Below are 16348 nucleotides of genomic sequence, written 5' to 3' on the forward strand. Positions count from 1 at the left end.
CTCTTTGGTACTGGTGATTCCAAAGTTTTTCGTTTGTTCGGTTATTTTTTATTTTTTTTCCTCCCCCCTTTTTTGTATTATCTTTTAAACCTTTTTAACGCTAATTTTATTTTAATCTTTTTTTGTTTTTACCTTTTTCAGTTTTTGACATTTTGCCACTTAATTTTTTGTTGTTGTTGACTAACGAATGGTTTTGCCATTCGGACATTGTTGTTTTTGGCATTGGTTTGCCAGTTTTTTTTTTATGGTTTTTGTGCTTTTTTTATGATTTTTTACTTTCTGGTATTATGACTCTGAAACACGAATTCGGCGCTTCGGGGCTTGTGATAGACGTTTTTTGAAATAAATATCTATTATCTCCTATATAGTATCTTGGAAAAATCAAAAGAAGGAAAACAATAAAAATCTATAACAGAAAGAGATCGCACTGGTTTCTTTCCTTTTTTAGTCGTATTCATAATTTTCTCTTCTTTCAGGTTCTCTCTCATTGTCAATGTGCGATCTTGATTTTGCTTCATATTATATAAGATCATTCCCGTTTAAGGTAACCGTTTATATCCTTATATTATTTTATTCTTTTTTCTTTTATTCCTTTAAAGAATAAAAAATTAAGCTAATGATAAACACAGAGATGAAAAGGATTATAGCGACGCCCGATTTCGCCCTCCAGATGAGACGTGATGACAATGAAATTGAGCACGTCGTAGAACTCAAATATTTGAACAGGATCACGGAGAAAATTGGATAGCCAAGGTAGTCATGACGACAATAGTCAATGTCAAGAATAGACCTTCAATAGACTGAAACAGATCTGGAAAATTAAAATGTATCGAACCGCGTAATATTGAGTCTGACAAACGGCAGCGTCGTTGAAATTGTTCGAGAATTCACAACGAAATCGTTAATTATCGATATCATCAGAGCCCTGAGATCGAGGTGCCTTGACAATAGCTTTCAGAAGCAGGACAACTAAATCCCAAAATCTATCTTCCAGTGACAACCAGTTAGAAGTCAAAGCCAGGGGAGACCTCAAAACACGCTAAGACGCATACTTCACAATGACCTACATTACCTGAATGCTTCACTGCAACCAAAGAAATACACCTACGCAGCTGTTCCCCTGAGACTACACAGATGAAGGTCCAGGGATACAATCTGTACCTCTATTACATAAGGCAGCTCAAAAGTTCAGTACTGTGCATTTATACTAGACGACGGCAACTAAGCAACATACTAAAAAAAAGCTTTAACAACAAGAGAAGATGAAAGATAAAATGGAAATGAAGATAAGATGAATATATTATATATATATATATATATATATATATATATATATATATATATATATATATATATATATATATATATATATATATATATATATATATATATATATATATATATATATATATATATGGCCACGGCACTCGGCACGTGACAGGCTTCTATCTATGGATTCCCATTGTCGTATGTCATCTAACCACAGACAACGAGTCTTTTCTTGATGTCATGAGGTCATCAAAGGTTCGATAGAGCCACCCTGGGAAAAATACGAATTCTTTCTTAAATTTGTGACCTATTTAGATCGTCTTTATGTCCAAAAATGTCAATTTGTCGATTTCCAGGCCAGGCCCTGTCATTGCTATGCGACAGGCTTTTCTATATTGATTCTCATCGTCACTTATCTTGTAACCGCAGACAATGTGAGCCTCTTCTTGATGTCTTGGCGTCAGCATAGGTTCGTTACAACCATTATGGGAAAAACACAAATTCTTCTTTAAAGTTGTGACCTTTTTAGATCGTTTTTAGTGGCCAGAAATATCAATATGGCAGTTCAGAAAAAAAAAAACTATGTAGTCGATTTCGATACGGGCCCTGGCACTCGGCAAGTGGTAAGCTTGTATATATTGATTCTTGTTCTATGTAACAACCTCCAAGAGATTTGTTTGCTACTTCATCGTAGGGAAAATAAAGGGCTCCCCAGGGAGCAAATAGAACGTTGAAGGGTCCCAATGACTTGTAATAAAGAGTTGCGTTGTTTATAGCATCTTTGTAGATTTGTACTGGGTTTTGTGCCACATTTTGTTGGCGTCGAAGATTTTGATGGCGATGTTCTTATATCGTAATATTTCTTTTGTTCTTCACTTTAATTTTTGACTCGGTCTGATTTTTGCTGTCGCTTGTCTTCTAACTGCACGATTTTTGTTTTTCACTCCATTTTTGACACGCTCTGATAAACAGTTTCTCGTGATTGCTTGTAATTCTCACTGCCGCTTTTCCTTGTTCTCGCAGACCTATCGTGATTTCCTTGTTCTCGCAGACCTATCGTGATTTCCTTGTTCTTGCAGACCTATCTAGATGGTTTTTGTAGGACAGAATATTTCGGTATCTCATGTCTTCTAATCGCCCGTGTTTTTGTTCTTCATTTTCGTTTTTGACACGCTCTAATTCTTGTTTTCGCATGACTTCTAACCGCCCGTGTCTTTTCTCCTCATTTTCATTTTTGACACGCCGCCACTGTTCTTTTAACCTCGTGTGTCTTTACTCTTAATTTTGATGTTTGACTCGCTCACAAGCTCGGTGTCACATGTCTTCTAACCGCGTGTCTTTGCTCTTCATTTTCATTTTTGACACACTATAATTGTCGTTTTCGCATATCTTCTAACCACCCATGTCTTGGCTCTTCATTTTCATTTTTGACACGTTTTGATACTCGCTTCTTCATTGTGGATTTTGATTACTACAGACAATTTAGCAGTGCCCTTTGCTTAAGCTGCCTGTATTGGTGTTGTCACAATTGAGAGTCCAGGTTGTCGATTTTCACCCATAGTGAATTTAATTTTTTCGGGCTGTTCTCTCGATCTTATCACGTTTGATAGTTTAGGTGTTGGTTAAAATTTTATAAGGCAAATCATCACCCATGATGGAAGCATCATTTATAGTAGCTGTAAATTTTCGGTTTTTTTTTTTTGCCTTCCTACAGACATTTTATTATATAAATAACTGATTGCGTTGGAAACTCAACAATCTTATTTATGCTATGATGACATCATATAAGAAAATGCAATAAATTACATTATACAAGGAAACTTTTTTGTTAGTATGTGACGTCATTTGCAAAAACCAAAATAAAGGCTCTTAACGAATTTTCTCAAACTTCTGACCTATCTAAATCATATTTTAAGGCGAGAATATCCCAGGATATCAATTTTCCCGAAAAAATATGGAGCCGTTTTCGAGAAATAGTATAAATAAATAAATATACAATTATTGCTCGTTTATATATATGTGGAATGAAACGTAAGGTGATTAGAAAACGCCTATGTAGTTAAAATGGCTTAGGATACAACAAAAACACTTGCTAAACATCCGTCCTATTGCTTTTTAGTTTAAACAGAAAGGTTCTACAAGTCTTTTTTTTTAGCAAGCTTTTAGCAAAAATGTCTTTGACCTCCATATAATACAAATCAATCAGTTCCGATAACTGAGAGCATTTTAATGATTGATGCAACAAATAAATTGCTGATTTAGAAAAAATGTATCAAGTTATCTGGAGTTCATGTTTTTTTGGACAGAGCTAAAATGAATACAGACACGATGTGCAAAGAAATGGTAAAATTAATGGAAGTACTTACGAATTCTTCAGCCATGTTCAGCAAATAATCAGCACAATCAGAAACGTTCTTCTCGGGTCCAATAATAATAACGAGATTCTTATCATTTTCGTCGCCAGGGAAACGTACCTCAACACCATACTCGTCCATTATTTTTTTGATGCCACGTCCACCACGACCGATCATGCGGGAATGAATCCGATAATCAATGCTCAATTCTTGTTTGACCATTTCATCCTAAAAGAAAGTAAATAATTTAATGCATATCCCGAGGCTTTTCAAAATAATTCTTTTGATATGCTTAGAATTTAACCTATGATCCCAAATCAAAACAATCCTGCCAAAAGAAGAAAAAAGGTGTCAGGTTACAAACACCAAGGGGGTATTGGTGACAGGATTTTACATACTTCTGCTCAACTAAAAGTTAAAATGAGTGAAATAATCTACATCTACATACAAGTTTTTCCACAACATGATCAAACACTCAGGGGTTTTCAAATTTATTTTGCTTATTTATACTACTTGATATTTTCCTTTTCTTTTCAAAGGCATAAAAGAGTAGCATGTCAAACATTATAAAGAAAAATCTCGAAATACTATTACGTCACAACACTAGAGCATCTGGTCATTTCATAATTATCCAAGAGCAAAGTGAAACGTACAGTGTGCAAAACTATCGTTAGGAACAGTCGTTTTTTCTCTAGTCGGTCACATATAAAATTTATAAGCCCCCCCCAAAAAAAAAAAAAAAAAAAAAACACCTACCAGTTCTGCTACCATTGCTAGGATCTTCTCCTTGCATTGGTTTACATCTTTTTCGTAACCACTTATAGTTACTTCAAATTGATTTTCATCGCCTCGCCTTGGGAATTGGATGACGACATCGAATTCATGACGCAGGTTGTTGATCGTCGCACCACCACGACCAATGATCTTCGAATGGTATTCAGGAGGTACGTCGACCTTAAAAAAAACAGATTAAATGAGCAACTACTAATCCAATTGGTCATTTTCTGGGAGACAGATTGGAATTATAGGATTATGCGAAACTGGGTCAAAGTCAAGAATCCTACCTTCAAAACCAGTCGCTCTAACCACCCCAATATTAAACTAGGGGATTGCGCGGGTGGAATCCTCTGGAAAAAACAAATTCACCGAAAGCTTGGATTGCAATAGGAAAATCGATAGGAATACTTAATACTTCGTAATTATTTGAAAGCAGTCATTGCTTTTCCTTCGCTCCCCTCATAAAGAAGAATTATTAAAACTTTTAACAAGGTCCACAGCACCATTTACATCAAAGGGGCACGAGATTTTTTTTTTGTCAAGCAAACTTTTGCCTTAGAGGAATCAACAAATGGCTTTGATGAAGACACCCCCCCCCCCCCCAGACAGATGTGTGGCAGTGAACACAACTTTTTCGAGTGCCCAATCCTAGGTATTTCCTTCTTCAGTCACCTCAGGCGACATATGTACCTACGTATTAGTGTTTTTAGCTTATGGAATAGGAGCAATAAGAAAGAAAGCTCCCAAAAGAAGATGAGCAGATATACCAGTAGAATAAAATACATGATGCATTCCCATTAAATGTAGCTGAGTTTTTGGCGGAAATACAGCCTGGCCAACTAGCCACATTCTGGACCATTCTGAGTGGTGTAAAGTGACTACTGGAAGCATTCTAAAACAGGTAGCCAAAGTCAAATTTGTATGCGCAAAGTCATCGAAACAACCACCAAAAGGTAGGACCCTGTATGCTATCTAGGAAACTTTAGCGTTCCCTATATCATGGTGGGACTTTAAACCCTGTAGGAAACAAAATCAAAGAGACGCAACCATAATGTATGGTCAAAAACAAAATAAATCATTATTCGTCTTTTGTCTCCAATTATTCTTTAATAGATAAACATCTAATGATTTGATGAAAATTATTATTTTTACTTACGTCATCAAAATTAACTATTATAGATAGAGCCTTTTCAGCTCAATTTCCTTCTCTTTTGAAAATTATTAGAAGTGAAAGATAAAAAAAATTAATATCTACATCTTTACTGCTAAATCGTCTTATTTGTTCTTGTTTATATGCTTTTGAACTGGAAATTATACCGAACTAACCTAAAAAAAAAAAAAAAAAAAAAAAAAAAAAAAAAACTAATTCTGCTAGTTTTCAGTTTAAAAAGGGAAAAATAAGCAAAAATGGCTTTGACGATGCGTTTGAATCATAACAGAAGCATCGTTACGTGTCAATTTGAACTCATTTTAAATTACAGCCTTTTTGTCTTTTGCAATATTTATTAATATATATCTCAACTTATCAAAATTTAATAAATTTATCCTGTACTGTCCTTTAACTGATTCATAACAGGTCAATTCTTTACTCAATTTACGGATCAGAATGTAACCATTTGATTTCATCATCCCTAAACTTATATAACACAAAGGTAAGTTATTAGACAAATCGCAAAATCTTATTAAGAACACATTTCTGTGTTCAAAGTTTTTTCTTTGTTTTTCTCTGTGGATCCAGCATAATTTATCAGTAAAAATTTATGTAAAAAAAAAGAAAAATCGCCAACAAAGATGCAACGAAATGAACCTTTGTCCCTGCTCTAGCCGAGTGGATAACACGCTGAACCTACAATCCTATGTTCTTCCGGCGGTGAATCAGATTCAGCCACCTCAACTTCCGGATGCGTCAGATCCCGACGCTATTTCTCAGTTTATGCGTGAAATAAATTTCAAACTGGATTTGATCCCACAGCTCTCAAACAGCTTATCCGGTATAGAGGCAAAAATGAATAGTTTTAGTAAACAGTTAGATAAAACAAAATCAGGAATTTCAAACGATCTAGTGAAAATGAAGAACAAAATCAGGAAATCTACACTGAAAAGTGACTCATTAGAGGCAGAACTAAAGCGTTATTACCTCGTGTTTTACAATTTTCCTGTGGCTGGTCCATTCCAGTCAAGTTTGAAGGATGAGCTTTGCGAGTTTCTTAGCTGGTGCCTCTCGAACCTACAGCTTTCTCGGAGGGGCATAAAGGATGCTTTCCGCCTCAGATCAGCCTTGTAATAGTTAAGTGGCACGACTTGGAAATACGAAATGCGGTTCTCAGGAAAAGTTTTGTATTGAAAAAGAATGGCGTAGGGGTTGCTTCGGATTACACTACGTATCAATGCAAGGTTAGAAAAAATTTAAAGCCAGTGCTGTCCCAAGCCCTAGTAAAAGGCCAAAACGCGCGGCTCAAAGGCGATAGGCTTATCATTGAAGGTAAAACGTACACATACGACCGTGAATGTCAAAAAATAAAAGAAATGACGGTAATCCACCCAATTAGGGCCCCTAATGCAGCACAGAGTAACTCAGAGATCAGAGGTATAAATCCCGCTAATGTGAATGAAAATAACCAGAGTTCAGTCCAGCATTGCCCTTCAAAACAGTTGGACTGTTCTGGTAATGAAAGCGACACGAACACGATAGTCGAAAGAAAAAGCAAGTTGCCGAAAACAATAAAAACAGGGAAAGGTCTTAAAAGTAGCGAAATTAGCCCCGTTGATAATACTTACGGTCGCACCGCTAGAAATGTACGGCAAAAAAATGAGGAGCCATTGACAAGCCGGGTAACTGAAGGGAATCGGCCACCAATTTTCAGACAAAACACACGCCCGTTCAGGCAGCTACAAAAAAACCAGCCTTGGCAGTACAGGGGTATTAATAGGCAGAAAGGCGACGACTATTACCGGTTAGATTTCCACTCGAGTGATTACAGAGCCCAATAGCTTAGACAAGGCCATACACAAACCCTGAAGTTTGTAGCTTGCAATGTACAGGGTATATAAAATAAGTTAAGTTCTGTGGAAAGTGATTTGTCAAATTTTGAGTTTGTAGCATTAATAGAAACCTGGCATTGCCCTAGTGAAACTCCAAAAGTAAGAGGTTTTAATGTGGAAAGTGTATTGCGAGAGTTAGCTTCTAACAATTGTTATTTTGGAGGCATTGTAGTGTTGATAAAAGATGAGTCTTTCAAAAGTTATACAAAGCTGAAAAGTAAATCAGAAAATGTTATTTGCATTAGATTAGAATGTTGGGATGGACTGTATATTGTAATAGGATCGATTTATATTCCGCCTCAAAATAGCTCGTACCGAAATGAAGATACGTGGAATTTGTTGGTAAAAGAATTAGATGAAAAAAGAGCTATTTTGAAATCGATAGATTGATATTAATGGGTGATTTTAATGCTTATACTAGTGATGAAGTTGAATTAAAAGATGTGTTAATTAAAAGTATTCCGTCAGCAGTCCCAGCCGTCTACAGAACTTCCGGAGCTAGCAGGGATGAAAAAAGAAGAATAAATCAATGGGGTAGAAGGTTGCTGACATTATGCGCAGAATCGGGTTTGATGATTGGAAATGGAAGATTTGGAAAAGATAAAAATCGGGGTGAGTTTACCTGCTTATCTGGGGCTAGAGCAACTTTAATTGATTATGTTTTGGTGGATATTCGCTGGGATCCGAATTACCTTAATGTGGATGCGCTTAAGCTAGTAGGATCGGACCATCTGCCGGTATTTTTAGAAATTAAATCAAGGAGTGCTCCCAACATGAGGGATATTTCTAGTGAAAGTCATATTTATAATAAAAATATTAGACGTCAGATACCTAGGGAATGGTCTACAGAGGAAAATGTTAAATTAAGTGAAGCGTTTTCAGAGGATGATGTAGCTATAAGGTTAAGTGATTTAGAGAAGATAAATAACCATGATAGATTGATAGAAGAGTTCACGGTGATTTTACATGAAATAGCAGGCCCAGTGCTAAGAAATAAAGGAGGTTGTAAGGATATAGAATTTTTTGATGAGGAATGTAGAATAAAAAAATTAGAATTGATTAATGAAATGGAGATTTTGAGGGAAGAGGAAATAGAGGAAAATAGACTTCGACTAGTAACAAGGCTTAAAAATGTTTGCCGGGAGTATAAACACCTTTTAAATCAGAAGGAGAGACTGGCTATTAAAAAAGGTAAGGAGGATCTGATTCAGTTTTATGAAAAGAGTGATACGCGGTCTTTCTGGAGAAAGCTAAAAAAAGAGGCCGCCATAGCTCTGCCAAAAGTACCTGACCCGAAAACATGGCCTACATACTACAAGGACGCGGTTCATGAAGACTATTCGTTTGACTGCTGGTTCAGCGACGAATTATCGAATACAGAGAATGAGACCAGTTTCCCACTGAAAGAACACGATTATGATCTGATAAAACCCGCATCGGAAGAAGAAATCGAAGAATGCATAAGCGCCATGGAAGGTGGATCAGCACCTGGTAGCGATGGAGTCCCAACAAAGATCTTGAAACAACTCCAACTTTTATTTATGCCCATCTTCTTGGCTATCTTCAACTCAGTTCTGGCTTCCGGAGAATGGCCATCGCTGTGGAAAACATCCTTGATTTTGCCGCTATTCAAAAAGGGAGACCCAGCGGATCACAGTAATTATCGACCGATATCTTTAGTACCTAGTCTTAGCAAAATATTAGAAAGAATACTAGATGCTAGATTAGCTCATTGGTTAGAAAAATATAGGATTTTGAAGGAGGAGCAGGCAGGATTTCGGGAGGGATATAATGCTATTGATAGGGTCTTAGTTCTACAGGCGCTTGTAGATAAATATGCAAAAGGGAAGAATAGGTTGTACGTTGCATTTTAGATCAAGAAGAGGCCTTCGACAGTATTGATAGGATTTTTCTGTGCTTAGAACTGTTAAAGGTAGGCTTAGCAAGACTTTTCGTTGGGATACTAGCTGATATGTATAGAAACACATTTGGTATAGTTAAAGTTGTAGGGAAGTGATTATCGTCACCGTTTGAAATTAGAAAAGGAGCAAAACAGGGTAGTAGTATTTCCCCTAGGTTGTTCAAGTTGTATATAAATGATATTGTTGACCATTTTAAAAAGGTATGGGCCCCTACAGTGTCACTAGGGAGCCTGACGTTATCTCTGTTGCTTTTTGCTGATGATGCGGTGTTGATAGGCAAGTCACCAGAGGAGCTCCAAATCTTATTGAGTATATTAGAAGAATATTTAGATAGAAAGAAACTAGTGTTGAATATTAAAAAGACCGAGATTGTGGTTTTTAGAGGAATTCGTGTGAATAATGATGATCAAAAAGTAGAATTTTATTATAAAGGTGAAAAAGTAAAAGAGAGCGAAAATTTTAAATATTTGGGAGTAACACTTTCAGCAAAAGGAGGATGGAAAGAGCATGTAAAACAAATGATTAAGAGAGGGAAAGCAGTTTCAGCTGCCATTTTACGTAATTCAAGGCTTTCAAATATAAAAGATCTAAAAATGCATAAATATGTTTTTAATTCTAAAGTTTTGCCTACTATCCATTAAGGAGCTGAACTTTGGGGGGATGACCCGGCACCACAATTGGAATCAATTCAGCTGCAACATTTTAAGAGATTAATTGGTCTTCACGTAACGACCCACAATCAGGCTATAAAAGGTGACCTAGGTATATTTTCGCTGAGAATGAGTAGATTAGCACAGATGATCCGGTACTGGCTAAAGGTTCTAAGTCTGTCAGAAGATAGGTTAGCAAAAACAGCTTATGTGGAGATGCTACGGTCGAAACGTAAAAGATCGTGGCCGTATCAAATAAAAAATGTTTTAGATGGATTAGGATTATCATATATTTGGAATGAGGGGCTAGGTCCCTCAGATCAAGGTGAGTCGTTTTTTGCTATGATTATAGAAAGAATGAAAGACCAGGAAGTCCGAAAGTGGACCCAGGCACTTAAAACATCTGAAACATTGAAGTTTTATTCCCATGTAAAAGAAATATTTGGATTCGAATATTATTTTAAACTAGGATCACCGGGGAAGACTTTGAGGGGTTGGTTTCGGATTCGAGCAAAGTATATGCCACTGAAAAATAGAAAAAAAGTATTTGAAAAATAAAGGCCGACCCCAGATACAAATGCAGATTACTCCTGCCCCAGATATACCTTCGGTATTGAGGATGTGGCCCATATTCTCACCGAGTGGCAGCAACTTTCTCTATTAAGGTAAAATTTTTTGGTGGGTGTTAAGTGGTTGTGCCGGGGGAGCCTGAACACGACTGTAAAAAGGTCAATCAGGCAGTTATGTAGATTTGTAAATGAAGCGTTGACATGAATGAGTGAAACTTGATATTTATGTTATTTTTCTTGTGGAGTGTGATTAAGAATACTGTTCTGTATGGCCTGTTTTTTGGCTTATAATAAAATTATTATTATTATTATTATGGCTAAGTGTGGGTTTCAGTGGTGTGCCTTTGCAAGCTCAGCCGCCGTGAGTCTGGGGAGCTTACAGTTAAATAAACTCACACGAAACGTCTTAATTTTAGACGATTGGCAAGGCGGTAAACGCCAAATCCTGACATCTGAAAAAAAAAGAAAAAAAAGAAGAAAAATGGGAACTCACAGTAACAGAATAGGATTTAAGTATCCTATCTTCTTTTTCTTTTTCAAGAATTTCAATTTTTTCAGCCAAAGCTTGTTTAGCTTCTTCAACACAGGCAAGTGTTCCAGAGATGACAATGACATCACTATGACTCTCAGCATTGGGGATCTTAATGCTCACGTCATAGGTTTGCATCATCTGGCGCACGTCCCGTCCTTTTTGACCAATAATGTATCGGTGATATTCATACGGTACATTGACCTAGAAACAAAGCAGCTCAAACTTAATTTTTATTACAATTAAGAACTCAATTATTTTCCAAATGATAGTGTAAATAACAGAGAAATCCAAAAATTTCCTCGAGTAAATTACAGTTTCAGAGAAGAATCGATCATTTTATCTATAAACGGTTTCAGCAATATAAAAAATATAACAAAAATTTAGAAAAGGAAAAATGCCAAAATTCTTATAATCAGCAGTAAAAATGCAAATCAGTCTCATTTGCTCAATCAATTAAGCCAATCTCTGTACTTCTGTGATAATCTTTCAACTTTACATCGGATATTTCTTATATATATATATTAAAAAAAAAAAAAAAAAAAAAAAAAAAAAAAAAAAAAAAAAACACTAAATACCTTTTTAAAGGACAATTTACCAATACACCTATGAAAACATACCAAAACAAAATTTTCAAACTCAAACACAAAGAGATATCCTTTTACAAATCGGGAACTACTCGATTAGAACATAAACTGATCATAGATATATGTATATGGATAAAAAAATAAAACCAAAAGTAAGATAATAAAGAATATAAATACTATCCATTAAGGATAATATTAGCCGCAAATTTTTATTTCTTTCTCTTTCAAATATTGTTTCGATAAGATTTGAAATTCTGTCATGATTAGACGATGTTGAAATTTTTCTTAATAAGAACAGATTCACAGGTCACATAAAATTCAACAAACTCCCAAAAACAGCTACTTTTATTTATTATTATTACAGGCTTCACAGCTCCCTCACAAACGATGATATACTGTTGGTTCTGCAAATTATCCCACATTTAATTTTAAGGTATTTGTCACGCCTTCTCTTGAACGCTCAGACAAGGGGATTAACTTAGGCAGTCGCGCTGCCTAAGTAAAGAACGATGTTGGCACAATGTATTATTTTTTTTCTTCTTCCCTACCAGGGCAATTCGTATCGAAGGAGGTGTCGTAGAAACTTCGAGAAGGGCTCATTCGATTGGAAATCCGAATGGCTAGTGCCCTTTTTAATAGTCAAAAGTGATTGGACTAACACCCCTTCCACGCCCACCATTTCCCCAAACACATCCAATCAAAATTCTGAGATAGCCATTTTATTTAGCGTAGTTGATTTCCAGATAGAAATTATGTTTTTGAGGAGGACACTCCCCCCAAAGCCCTTAGGGTATGTGTTGCCAGTTATGCCCCGGCGGCATATAAGGTTTTTTATATAATGCTTTTTCGTAGAAACTTCAAAAAGGTCTCATTCGATTGGAAATTCAAAGGGCTAGTGCCCTTTTTAATAGTCGTAAGTGATTGGAGGGCAATTAACCCCCTTCTCACGCTCACCTTTCCCCCAAACACATCCAATCAAAGTTCTGAGATGGCCATTTTGTTCAAAGTAGTTGAAAGTTGGAAGTTAGGTCTCTAAGGATGACATCCCCCACAGCCCTCAGGGCAAGGGTTATAAGTTATGCCCTGGGGACACATAAGGATATTATAGAAAGCGTTGTCGTAGAAACTTCAAAAAGGGCTCATTTGATTGGAAATTGAAATGGCTAGTGCCCTTTTTAATAGTCGAAGGTGATTGGAAGGTAACTAACATCCCTTCCACGCCAACCATTTATCCAGACATATCCATTTGAGATAGCCATTTTGTTCAAAGTAGTTGAAAGGTCCAGAAATTATATCTTTGAAAATGACACTCCCCCCAGAGCCGTCAGGGTAAGGGTTGTAAGTTATACCTTGGGGGCATATAAGGTTTTATTGAAAGGTTTGTCGTGAAACTTGAAAAAGAGCTCATTCAATTGGAAATTCAAAGGACTAGTGCCCTTTTTAATAGGCAACAGTGACTGGAGGGCAACTAACCCTCATCTCACGCCGACCTTTTCCCCAAACACATCCAATCAAAATTTTTAGATAACAATTTTGTTTAACATGGTTAAAAGTTTTAGAAATTAGGTCTTTGAGGATGATAGCCTCTTCAGAGCCCTCAGGGCTCTGAAGAGGGTTGTAAGTTATGCCCTGGGTTGTAATTGGGTTGTAAGTTATGCCCTGGGGGCATATAAGGTTTTTATAGATAACGATGTTGTAGAAATTTCAAAAAGGGCTCATTCGACTGGAAATTAGAAGGGCTTGTGCCCTTTTTAATAGTTGAAAGTGATTGAAGGATAACTAACACCCCTCTCACACCCACCATTTCCCCAAACGCATCCAATCAAAATTTTGAGATAGCCATTTTGTTCGAAGTAGTTAAAAGGTCCGGAAGTTTTGAGTTTTGAGGATAAAACTCCCCCCTCCAGCCCTCAGGGAAAGGGTTGGAAGTTATGCCCTGGGGGCATATAAAGTTTTTTTTATAGAAAGCGTTGTCGTAGAAACTTCAAAAAGGGCTCATTCAATTGGAAATTGAAATGGCTAGTGCTCTTTTTAATAGTCGAAAGTAATAGGTGGGTAAGTAACCTCCTCTAACGCGCACTATTTCCCCAAACACATCCAATCCAATTTTTGAGACAGCTATTTTGTTCAACGTAGTTGAAATTTGTGTACATTATGTTTTTGGGGATGACACCCCCCCAGAGCCCTCAGGGCAAGGGTTGTAATTTTTGCCCTGGGGGCATATAAGGTGTTTATAGAAAGCCTTGACGTAGAAACTTAAAAAGGGCTCATTCGATTGGAAATTGAAAGGGCTAGTGCCCTTTTTAATGGTCGAAAGTGATTGGAAGGCTTGACATTTTTATAGTAAAGAGCGATGTTGGTACAATATATTATTTTTTTGCTTAGACCAGAGCACTTCGTATCGAAGGAGTTGTCATAGAAACTTCGAAAAGAGCTCATTCGATTGAGAATTGATAGGGCTAGTGCCCTTTTCAATAGAAGAAAGTGACTGGAGGGCAACTAGTCCCCCAACCCAGCCCACCCACCCAATTTCCCCATTATGTTTAGAAACTAAATGTTGCCTTAGTACTAAATCAAAATGCAACATTGTTAATGCTAATTCCCAATAAGGCATCTCAGCAGTATCCCAAGAACGACTGAGGGTATTATCCAAGCTATCAAAGAAAGTAAACAGATTTTTTTGCGAATGGTATCAAGTTTTCTATTTCAGGTCAACTCTAGGAGGTATGAAACTAAATTAAACACTACTGTTTGTGTCCCGATTTTTAAAAGGGTGTATGTTGTTAAAAATTGCTGAAAAATTTTCTCCAGCATACAAATAGTAGGCCAAACTATAAAGTCTTAAAAAAACGAAAAGATTTAAACCATTATTTTCTTTTTCCCTGAAAAGACTATTAATATAAAACGAACAGAAATTAATTAAAAAAACTTTTCCACAAAATTAGTTTTTCAAAGAAAAGTAAAGAACTCCATTTAACCAAAAATGAGCAAAAATAAAATCAAATAATCTACCAAGCATACAACTACCACAAATCTGTATCAAACAATAAATGAAACCCAAAACAAACAGAAATTAAAATAAATAACAAAGTCATACTCAAAACGAGCAGAAATTAATGAGTAGGGTTTCAACCCCATGCTTTCTAAAAGTCAGAATATAATTTGTACTTTACTGAAAAAAAAATTCAAACGAATTTACTGAAAAAAAATGTGCACTGTCAGTTTAATATACATGTCTGATATTTATTCCATAAAATCTTGATTAATAATTTCGGAGACCACACTGCCTTTCCATGACGATAAATAAAAGTTCAAATAGGGATAAATCCTTTTAATAGACAGTGATGATAGAAATTCACAAAAATACCAGATATTTCGGTCACATATACAGTGACCGTCATCAGTAGTAAAACTAAATCCTTTTAATAGACAGTGATGATAGAAATTCACAAAAATACCAGATATTTCGGTCACATATACAGTATACAGTGACCGTCATCAGTAGTAAAACTGATGACGGTCACTGTATATGTGACCGAAATATCTGGTATTTTTGTGAATTTCTATCATCACTGTCTATTAAAAGGATTTTATCCCTATTTGAACTTTTATTTATCATCTTGATTAATTTTTGATTTCTTAAAGTTATAAAACTGAAAACATTTAAAAGAATGTTTTTCAGTAAAGTACAAATTATGTTATGGCCTTTATAATGCATGGGATTTAAACCCAACTCACATTAATTTCTGCTCTTTTTGAGATTGACTCAGTTATTTGTTTTTATTACTGTTCGTTTTGTGTTCTATTTACTTATTGATACTGATATGTTGAAGTTGTGTGCTTGGTAGATGCTCATTTTTGGTTAAATGGAGTTCTTTACTTTTCTTTGAAAAACTTATTTCGTGGAAAAAGTTGTTTTAATTAATACGTATTCAATGACGGGTCTAATGAAAGAGGAGTGATGTTGCTAGTTGGAGAACGCACAAAGACAGAATATTCATATTCAATGACCGCTCTAATGACAGAGGAGTGATGTTGCTAGTTGGAGAACATACAAAGAGAGAATATACATATTCAATGATCGGTCTAATGCATGACGGAAAATCAAAACGGACGCTTCGGGGAGGAGGCTTCTGTATTTTAGAATGACTCCTGGCTTCCTGGACCAGGATGGTCTCACAATGCTTAGGTACGGCACCCAGGTGAGATCTGACAAGTCAAGGAAGCTAAGAAATATTAGTGTATGTAAATATATTCTTATTATTGCCTTTTCTTCAAAAATCAAAACAAGGTGCCAGATTCTCACCAGCCAGTAATTTTTTCAGTAGCTTTTCTACAAATTTACAGCCAGTTATTTGTTTATAATCTGCCTTTTTTATGTCCCCTGATTCTTTATTTAGTTTTTCGCAAAATGTGTTTTTGCTTGTCATTATCCATCTTTAAAATTAAACTTTGATATTAAATTATACATATAATTTTTCCATCTAAATTTTATATTCACTGAAGACGCCTTACAGATAAAGAAATAAAAAAGGCACTATTTTGCCTTGGGATTGTTTCTTTATTGTTTTGAAATCTTCTCTCTCATTAATTACCTTAATGATCTCTGCATTTGCTCTTATAAGTTATAGTACACACTAACAAAGACT

General features: G+C 35.8%; 1 protein-coding gene across 1 annotated transcript in view; it reads right to left on the minus strand.

Annotated features, from left to right (window-relative positions):
• The window catches only part of Dp1 (satellite-binding protein 1 Dp1), an 80231-nt gene that overhangs the window by 4284 nt on the left and 59599 nt on the right, over nucleotides 1-16348 (minus strand). The window contains 3 exon segments of the mRNA XM_089090650.1: nucleotides 3636-3851; nucleotides 4380-4577; nucleotides 11077-11316. Of these exon segments, the coding sequence (XP_088946776.1) occupies nucleotides 3636-3851; nucleotides 4380-4577; nucleotides 11077-11316 (654 nt within the window).

Source organism: Artemia sp. Qi Xiang Cuo, chromosome 6 (genome assembly GCF_049724085.1).
Source record: "Artemia sp. Qi Xiang Cuo chromosome 6, ASM4972408v1, whole genome shotgun sequence".
Classification (NCBI taxonomy): Eukaryota; Metazoa; Arthropoda; class Branchiopoda; order Anostraca; family Artemiidae; genus Artemia; species Artemia sp. Qi Xiang Cuo.